Source organism: Nicotiana tabacum, chromosome 9, assembly GCF_000715075.1.
Source record: "Nicotiana tabacum cultivar K326 chromosome 9, ASM71507v2, whole genome shotgun sequence".
NCBI classification, from domain to species: domain Eukaryota; kingdom Viridiplantae; phylum Streptophyta; class Magnoliopsida; order Solanales; family Solanaceae; genus Nicotiana; species Nicotiana tabacum.
Window position 1 is genome coordinate 87742407 of NC_134088.1, and position 10793 is coordinate 87753199.

At 30.9% G+C, this 10793-nt stretch overlaps 1 protein-coding gene across 1 annotated transcript; it reads right to left on the reverse strand.

Annotated features, from left to right (window-relative positions):
• Nucleotides 1-4251: 4251 nt before the first annotated feature.
• On the reverse strand, nucleotides 4252-10276 carry LOC107771616 (F-box/FBD/LRR-repeat protein At1g13570-like). Its single transcript, XM_016591038.2, has 4 exons — nucleotides 10125-10276; nucleotides 5026-5873; nucleotides 4773-4931; nucleotides 4252-4696 (listed from the first exon to the last, which is right to left on the reverse strand). The coding sequence occupies exons 2-4, from the start codon at nucleotides 5860-5862 to the stop codon at nucleotides 4373-4375; spliced, it is 1320 nt and encodes a 439-aa protein (XP_016446524.1). The 5' UTR covers nucleotides 5863-5873; nucleotides 10125-10276; the 3' UTR covers nucleotides 4252-4372.
• Between the last annotated feature and the right edge of the window lie 517 nt (nucleotides 10277-10793).

The following is a 10793-nucleotide window of genomic DNA, read 5'->3' on the forward strand; positions in this document are numbered from 1 at the left end:
TTGGAATGCACTTCAACCCAAATTTATGAATTTCTTTCAAAATGCCAACTTCCATAATAGACGCCGAAACGCTCCCAGTTCATCCAAAACCCGATCCGTACATACGCCCAAGTCCAAAATCTTCATACGAACCTGTTGGAACCTTCCAATCCCGATTCTGAGGTTGTTTACTCAAAAATCAAACCTTAGTCAAATTCTTTCAACTTAAAGTTTTCAAAATGAGAGTTTTCTTTCCAAAACAATTTCGAACTTCCCAAAATTCAATTTCGATCACGCGCACAAGTCATAATACCTGAAGTGAAGTTACTCATGGCCTCAAATTGCTGAATGACACGCTAGGGCTCAAAACGACCGGTCGGGTCGTTACATTCTCTCCCACTTAAACATATGTTCGTCCTCGAACGTACTAAGTTTTATTCTGGAGTTGTCTGAAATCACTGTTTAACACCTAGTGCACCTACCCGTGCTACCCCAACCCAGCTGAGCACATTAGCTCAAGCAAATCTGAAGATCTTCCCCTTTATTTAGGCAAAATCCTTAGAGCCAAATTCCACCGTTCGAAATTCTCTACTAGGCCTGCTTCCAACATACGAACATCGTTTCAATCACTACACGATATACCATTACATGATTGTATACTCTCACTGAATTCTTACCATGCACCATGTAACTCATTTGCCCAAGGCAATATTTCCAAAGCACAACAGCTAAAATTCCCACTGACCGAAGCCCGTAGTGTACCCCATCACCAATTAAGCCTTGCTTTAACTCTCGCAATACTGCCACGACAGAGAAGATGTGTAGAATTCATAACCACCTGCCGAATCACGATTTATGGAGTCTTCCCTCCCGACAAAAATTATTACCTCATTCTGGACTGAATAACAATATTTACTCTTTAATATGCTTCATATAAATCTGATCGCACTGATCTCAGGTCCAATAATCTCGTCTCACCCAGTACAAGCTGCTCAGGCAATAAGCCACCTCAGACACTGCCAAAAATCTCATATGATGCCATAATATGCTAATAAGCTACAAAATATGTGTATTATACCAAATATACTAGTTGTATATATACGATATCAGAGGCGGAGCCAGAATTTAAAGTTTATAGGTTCAAAATTCTAGTTCTTTTAAGTTACTGGGTTCTAACTTAATAACTTGTGCATATTCAATGAATTTCTCAAGACAAATATAAGGTTTGTACTAAAGCTACTGGATTCGGCCGAAGGGCTGGTTCCGCCTCTGTACGGTATAATACATGCAAATAAAGAAAAAAATATCTTATATGCATTTTATACATCTAGATTGTGCGAACTAAATAAACTGTATATATACGGTATAATACATGCAAATAAACAAAGTACATCTTGTGTATATTTTATATGTATATTATACCAAATATATGAATTGTATATATACAATATATATGCAAATAATAAAGAAAAACATCCCTATATATTGTTTATACATATAATATACTTGACATATATGACTAATATATAGTTTGTCACATGTATCATCAACCAAATATGTATCATGGTAAATGATATGTATAATATCGAAATTTGAATTCAAAAAGGAAAAAACGAAAGTTGAATTTTTTCAAAATGATAAGGAAATAACAAAGAAAGACAATAGTAAATGAAAGGACAAAAAAGAATTTGCGAATATAAAAGATTGGCAAAATGGTCTCGTAGCCACTTAAACTTGTACCGATTTGTCATCCCGAAACTTGGGAGTTTCTCATTTTAACACTTTAACTCAATAAAGTGAGTACTAATAAACATTCTATTTATGCGTGTTGCTCAATTGCGTCGATGTGTCATACACATCAACGTCCACATCACGTAAATGCCATTTATTCTTAATTTGTATTTAAAAGAACTCTAAAATTAACCCTTTTTCCCTCGGTTTCTGTCAACCTGATTCGTCCTCTCTAATATTCGGATTTCTTTCTCTTTCACCACCATAAACGCAGAATTGAGAGACTCACCATAGCACATCTACAACCATTTTTCTTTTGCCTAAACAATATCAAGATTCTCTTTTAAGAAATTATTAGTCTCATAAAAGTTGTGGGCATAATTTGCACAATTCAAATAAAAATGGGATATCGCCATGGCTATAAATTGAAAATCTAAAATTGCAGCCAGAAAGAAAAACGCGATAAATAGGTAGAGGGTGTGACTGCAAGTATCCATTATCTTTTTCCCATGCCTTCTCTAAAAGATCCCAAATTAAATAAGGAAAATAAAATCCATCAATCTCAAAGACTCAAACCTCCAACTACTCCACTTTCCCAGCCGGCGAGGTTTGAAGTAGAAGATTGGGAAGAGGGGGTGATGACAAATTTGTGCTGGGAATATTGTGAAAGAAAAGGGGTGGGGTTGGGGCGTCGGGGGAGGGGGTGTTAGGAAGAAGAAAGAGTGGAGTGGAGGGGAATTGGGGATGGTTTTTTCTTTTTAACTTTTCCTTTTTCATTAATAACTTATTATTAAATTTTTTTGCTTTATTGATTATTTTTTAAATCAAAACCATCACATATACGCGCTTATTTACGGTGTTAGGCATGCACTTTTGCCATGTAAGTTATGTTGTTGCCACATAAACTTGGTCAATGGTTAGAGGTGTTTATTAGTATTCATTTTATTGAGTTAAATGTGTTAAAATAGGACACTTCTAAGTTCATATACCGAAATGACAAACAGGTGCAAGTTCAAATGGCTATAAGGCCATTTTGCGTAAAAGATTTTAAGAAAGAAAGATAGTAGAAAAGAAAAAAGAATTTTGCAAAAATAAATTTAGAAAGCTCCTAAAAATCGCGATTTACTACTTTTGAGGCACGAGAAATAATATCTATTGACAGCTATATTCGTGCGTCTTTGGAGGGATTAGTTGAGAAAAAAGAGGGATTTGATTTTAGAGATTTTAACACTGTTAGTCCATTTGTAAAGAGCTTTTATATAAATAACATTACTTTTGCTTTATTTTAAAAATAACACATTCATTTACAGTTAAAGCATTTTTTAAGATTCTTTACATGGCATTTAATTCTTAAACGTAAACACTAAGCACAATTCAAGGGATTATTGAACCACATTAATTTATTACAATATTCTCTTTCATCATTAATCTAAACTTGCCATTTTATTTAAATTTTGATTTAGAATAGGTGCTCTAAGAAAAAAGTCCCTTTTTCATTATTCTCTCATACACAATCTAAATCAATCCACATTCCATAATTGTTTTTCACTTTCATAAATAAATACACACCCAAATATCTTAAAGATACTGAAAAAAGCAATTCATGGGAACTTCTTGTATTTTTTCCAATGTTTAATTTTATACTGCATAATTTTATGTTTTTCTCCAAGATATACATTTAATATAATATATTTATTCCATCAATATGTCATATATATATATATATATATTGTTTAATGAAATATATATGTATATGTATATGTATATATTGTTTATACGTATATTATACATTGTATATCGTATGTTTAATATTTAATATATATACTATGTATATAATAGGTATATTTCGTGGATTAGTTTTACAATGAAATGTTATAAGATGTGTGTCTAACAATTATATTGATTGTATAATTGTATTATTTATGCTACTGCAAAGCTTGTCCTTTATGATTTTTTTCCTTCTAACTTTTGATGATTATCTAAAAGGAAAAAAATAACGTCTGTGAAGAGAGAAGAATAAGTTAATAAAATGGATATAATTAGCATTAATTAACTTTCATATATTTAGGAATTTTTTGGAATGCATGCATTATATTGATATGGGGATTGAAAATAAAAAGATTGCTATGACGAGAGTTTAGGCTTAAAATGTGGGTTTCATTTCTGGCACGGGTTTGCTAGGATGGTAATTCTTTCATGGCTACAATTGAAATATTCATGTTAATACTTAAAATCTGCAATTTTGTTTTCTACATTGCCTAGTTACGAAATCTTCTGTTGTGGACTGAGAGGGTTTACGTTTGCTGCTAAACGAATGCAACTAAGGAATTAGTGCTAAATATTTGCTAAATTTTTTAAAACATATATAATTATGTAAAAATCCATATTTACTTATAAGTGACATTTCGTTATAATAAATTATATATATTGGCTATTAATGATAATGTAATAACCCAAAAACAATTAAAAGACTTTGGGCCTATGAGTTGTCCGCCAAGAAAGCACTTTAGCCTAGCAACAAATGAAAATAATAAAAGAAGGAAAGAAAATAAAATATTAAATAAAATCTTAAACTGTTAAAAATAAAGATTACAAAGTAAATGAAGTAGAGAAATGAATAAAATAAAGACTACAAATTAAATGAATTGTTTAAACTCTCTATTCATAGAAGAAGGGAAGTTGATTGAGGCTGATTCCTTTGGCATATTACTTGTGTAAGAGCTGGTTGAGAATAAGCGAAGACGCCAATGATCTTAGAAATCTTAGTTGCCTGCCTTTCACCAACTTCTTCATCTACGTTAATGATCATTTTATGGAGAATAGGCGCAGACGCCAGCACTAACTTTACAAACAACAATTCCACTTTTGAACCATGGAATCTATGTATTCCCAAAGCTCCAAGGTTATTGAGTTCATCAATCCTGCAGCCTTGTCCTTTCAACTGATTTATATCTACTTTCCTGGAACCTTTCTTGATCCGACTCAACTATCAAGAAAAATTAGTAAGATTTGCATCTCTATACTCGGAAATAGAGTAACAACTCAAGAATTCAACAACTCACCAGAAGGTTAAGTAACTTCAAATTGGGAGAACTTCTAAGGATGCATAGAAGGGAAGAAATTTGATCTTCATCATTAAAATCGAAACCATAAAATTCGAGATTGACCAAATGATTGAGCATCGTTGACAACCTCCTTGCTACATTACCAGAAGCCAAAAACTAGACAACAAAAAATCCAAAATAAGAATGTTAATAGTTACAACTATGCATAGGGTCATTCTGAGCTATGTAAAGATATCAATTTCCATCTTACCTTGAGGGAGCATCCGTCCAAGATAAGTGCTTTAACTTCAGGCAAGCTGCTGAGAAGTTTTACCAAGTTCATTGCTTCATGTTGTCTGTTTTGTGAAACTTCTTCTTGTGGTAGAACTGCAAAAAAATTTACCTTCCGACAGTCCTTGAAAGAAATCCATTTAATTGTGTCAATGCCACAATGGGAAAATTTTAAACATAAAAGTTCTGGGGCATATATATTCAAGTGATGAAGACCACTACACTGTGTAAACATCAGATCTAGAAGGTTTGGAACAAAGAGGAAAGAAGTTGCAACATCTAATTGAAAGGAGACTCGACTTAGTGAAAGGCTTTTCAGCTTGTGGAAACCTCTAAAACTGCATGGTGGCCTGAAAATGCAGTTTGAGAGATTCAAATGTTCTAGCTCTACACCGTACACAGAGGAAGGCAACTTATAAGGAGTATTGATATATTCTAAACACTGAAGGGTGAGCTCCACAAGACCATTTCTTGACAAATGTAGCATCCATAGATCAATAACTGAGTGCTCAGAAGGATTTATTATTGAAAGATCAAGGAGAAATGTCTTAATTGGTCCATAATGATGCAATAGTACTCTATTAATGATGTCTGTTGTGCTTGATTGCTTTCCTTTTCTGCAGAAGTCCGCAGAAATTGTGAGCTTTGGATTTGAAGCCCAAATATGTCTCCACTTACTGGACAAAACACTCATTCTTACGGCATCCTCAATAGTCATGTGCTCCTGAATTTGGTGTCTGACATTAATAGGAAGATCTGTAAGTCTATCAAGTTTGTCCCTTCCATCTCGAAGTCTTTTATAGCTATTTGTCATCATGATTGTAAGTCCTGACCATTTGAACAAACAAAAATAAATGAATTTTGCATAGAAAATGCTTCACACATATTCAGCTTTATTGATCATAAACTTCATAGTGTTAGTATTGAAACCCCCCAGGGATATTGCATAGACAAAGCATGCCCACAACGATTTGTGTTGTTGCTCTACTGGATTAACGCCCACGTGTGCAGATGTACAATCCGTCGTTCAAAAGAGAATATAAAAGCGAGTATAAAATATAAAGAGAATAAATTTACAATATTCACTCTTAAAGAGATACTCTCAACCGAATACATATTATTTTTATTTTTTCTCAATGCTTATTATTTGGTCTCAATAAAAACTATTCCCTTTGTTTCATTTTATTTAGAGGTAAAAATTATTTTGATCCCCCAACTTCGTCTTAAAAATCAAACTCCTCTTTCAACATTAAATTATAGGCATTCTGCTCCTTCGAACTCTATTGTATTTTTAAAATACCCTTTTACCCTTGATCTTATCAGCCTTGGTATATATATTGTTTTTCTTTTTCAATGTCACACTATTTTTCCTAATCAATGTTATGTATTTATCTATACTGAAAATAATTTTAATTTTTTTTAAAAAAAGTGAAAAATATAATTTATCGAAATTGAATAATAAAAGAAATGGGCGCAATTAAAATATTAGAATAGAAGATCTTACTAATATGAATCAAATAAAAGCTAGTGCAGTGCTATAAAAAATAATAACTAATAGTAGAGGTAGATTTTATAATAAATTCATAAAAAATTATATTATATGTTCTTTAAATTATAACTTAGAAAATATTTCGTTAATGAAAATAAAAATGCATATACACACACACATAATAAAGAATAAATGAAAAGGTAAAACTTTAATATATACTGAATATTAAAGTAACAATAGAAAAATGTAAGAATAAATTTTGTTACAAATTCATAAAAGTACTATTCTAGTTAAATTTTACTGAGATTTAATTATAAAATTACAATAAAATATTTAAATTGGTAAAACACTTATCTAAATATAAAATATATCTTATATAATATAATAAAAAATTATATGCATAGAGGAGGAATTGAAAATAACAAGAGTAAAAGAGACAATGCATATAATAGGAGGAGCTGAATGTCTATTGTTTAATGTTAGAGGAAAAATTTGATTTTTAAAATAATTTTACCTTTTTATTTGGCGGTGTTTTTCTAGAAAAGAGTTGGTAATAAAGTTTTTCACACATAAGCTAAATATGTATTACATACCAAAATTCAAATGGCAATGCCATTATACAGTTTATGCCATTATACAGTTTATAGCTCACTTTTATATTGTTTATTACATAATTAAGAGAGAAAAGTGGATGACGAAAAAAGGGAGACATCGAAGACGGAAGAGAAAAATCAGACCACTTATAGATTAATGAAGCACCTACACAAGATTTTCATCAGGATATTGAAACTCAATTGTCCAAGTTATATGTAAGTTTGATATATCTTCAATAGTTTGTACTCTTGTTTTATAGTTTAACAACAGTCAACAACTGTCTTTCGACCCATTGATTCACGGAAAGACAACTAGAGGCGAATCAAAAATTTAAATTTTATGGGCTCGAATTTGAAATTCTAACAGAACTCACTTGATTTGCCGGAAATGAAATCAATTATTTACACTTATTTAATAAATTTTAATACGTAAATAGGTCACGAGTCAAAGATATTGAGTTTAGATAAACTCATATGTAACAATCTACATCCGTCCCTGAGGACCGCTATACTCTAATATAAGGTTTACCACCCACTATCTAATTTCCAAGAAAGAAAGGGACAAGTTAAAGATAATTACATGACAATACCAAAGGGGTGTTGTCATAACAAAACTTAACCCGTTTTCTTTTTGTTACATGTACAATAGAGCCTAATCCCTTTTTTTCTTCACGTTGTAGCAAATCTATAAATGTCTTTCTCTCCCCCTCTCGTCCGTCTTCTCCTTTCTTTTTCCTCCTCTCTTCAAGAAATAATGGCACGTCTCTTGTCATCCCTTACCTCTTTCTCGTTTATTTTTTTACACAAAAAACAAGGGAGAAGTAGCAAATGTGATTAAACTACTAGATATTTTAAGTTTTAGTTGGTGAAAATCATCTTAGAAAGGCTACTCTCACTGTTGAACAAGCTTGAAAAAGTGGGTTTGAATTTCAAATTGATTTTTGTAAGAGTTTTGGGGTGGGTGTTGTTAAGGCTTGTTGAGAATAATCTAAGGAGGATGTCTACCTAACTTGAAGTTATTTTGCGGAGATTTTGGACTAGTTTTGAACAAGAATTGTAACTGAAAATAGAGAAGAAGTTAATCACACGTGGCTAGCAATGTTTATACATTGTTATACATTTCATACAAGTTTGGTATATTTTTATACACTTTTATACATGATAGATAAATATTGTATAATAATATATAAGAGTGTATTTGCAAAAGAATGTTGGCTATGCGGGTGTAAACTAAAAATATGACTATGTGAGTGCAATGTGTTGTGTTGGGATGTATACTTTTGAAAAGTTCTTATAAACTGCTAAAATTCAAATGATGAGTATGATGAAATAGAATTCCTCCATAAGAGGCTGCCTAGTTGCATGTGAGAGTTGTATAGTACGTCTCGTTTGAGAGTATATGTCAATAACGAGATTTTTTATGCAAATACAGACCTTCCTTTACCAATTATCCTTAATAACATTTCATCATAAAAGTCAAGTTTTTTTTTTGGAACTGACTTTCCTATTATATTTTAGCTCTCTTTAAAAGATTTTTTAACCTATAACAACAAGAACCATCTTTATAAGAGTCTCTTTATAAAACTACCCCTCTATAACCACTATTTTTTGGGTAATAAAACAGCCATCTTCATAGAAATAAAATCTCTAAAATTACAAATAATAAATTTAGAGATTTGACCAAATATTTTAAAATTGTAATGCACCACTTATGATAAAGAATATTACATGAATACATATTTCTATCATTAAAGATTTCATATACTTGAAAGATCGGCACATATATTTCTATTTAAAATTTCATTGAGATTTTAAATTTAAATAATTTTCTTATCTTTTATAACGTAAAAAATTGGTTTTTTTGGGAAATCTTAAGTCTATAATGGCCAAATAATATTTAAATATCAAATATTATTGTGCAGTCAGACATCTCTATAACAACATCCCTATATAATAGCAATTCACTATAAAAGCCAAGTTTTTCTCAGAACCGATTTTTTAAGTTATATTTTACCTCTCTATAATAGTTTTTTTACCTTTAACAACAACAACCATATTTATAGCAGAACCCTCTTTATAAAATTACCACTCTATAACAACCGTATAAATTCTTTAAGATTTCTAATAATAATTCTAAAAATATGCACACAATCTTTTCCATTAAATAAAGTTTCTATCTTGCATAAGATAGAAGATTTGAAGATTTGCACATGATATCTTTTCCATTAGACAAATTTAAAAAAATATTTAGATAAAAAATTTAATTATTAAGCTCTTAGATTGTTTTCAAGGGTAAGCTATTGGATACTTTTTTGCTGAAAATTTGGACACGAATCTTCTCCAATTCAAGCGTTATATTATTATTAAGTGAATGAAATATACGAAACAAGCTACAATTTATTTTTCTAGGTAGTTTTAAAATGTCTACCTTAGAGTTTAAATCTTTATACGTTTAGTTATAAATTTATTAATAATGTATTAGCTTTTTTCAAAATTTAACTAATAAAATATGCATATATTTTAAGATTTTAAATTTGAATAATTCTTTTATCTTTTATATGTAACACTAAAAAAGAAAACATAATTAATTTTTAAATAATTTTTATCTATAACAGCCAAAAAATATTTAAACATCAAATGATGTTATAGGTGTATAATAACCATCCACTATAGAAGTCAAAAAATATCGGAACAGACGAGGCTGTTATAGAGAGGGTTGACTGTAGGTGCATAACAGACAATCGCTACAAAAGCCAAAAAAAAAATCAGAATAAACGAATTTGTTATAGAGTAGTTTGATGGTATATATGGATATTTCTTAACTAATAATCCTAATCAGAGAGATCAACTAATCCATGCAAGAAATCAATTTTCGAAGTAGTAAACTCTTGAATTAATTAAATTATATATGACTCAGAGTTTAGAGAAGAAAAAATCACAACTATAACATCCTTATCGAAAATGAAAACAAATAAGAAATAAAAGAAAGGAACTAACCTTACATCAGCGAGTGAGAGGGGATTCTGGAGGAGCGGGTGCTGAATAGGGTTTAGGGAGAAAGACAGAGGCGGGCATATTGAGAATGCAAACACTTTTTTTCAGGTCAAGGTATTTATAAGTAAATTTATATGATATTTGGGAAGAAAATCTCCAATAATAAATATTACTACTCTATAATTAGTAGCATCATAAAAATGATAATTAATATATTAAATTTGCAAAATATATAGATAGACATTCAAAGTTGGCACCAGCTGTCAGTTAGACACTTCAACATAACTAATGACTAGATAGACATTTTTTTCTTGGCAAGAATATATCTCCTAGACACCCAAGTTGGACAAACCACTCACGTGACATACACTCCTAGCTGACATGTCAAATGAACAATTGTACATTGTAATTTATAAAAAAAGAAAAAAGAATATATAATATGTTTTAAAAAAAAAAACCCTTCCCAATCAGATCTCCACCCTTCTCCCCCAACTAACCCATTGCCTGGGCAACCTTTGTTATCGTAAGTGCAACCTTTGACCCCTTCGTCGGCAACCTCTTATTTGTTCGATTACTCGTGTATGCCTTAAGTTGAGGAGAGTTATTTACAAGAAGTGGTTATGAACTCTTTCTTGTTCCGGTTCAGAAGAGGTTGTGCACCTTTAGTTGCAC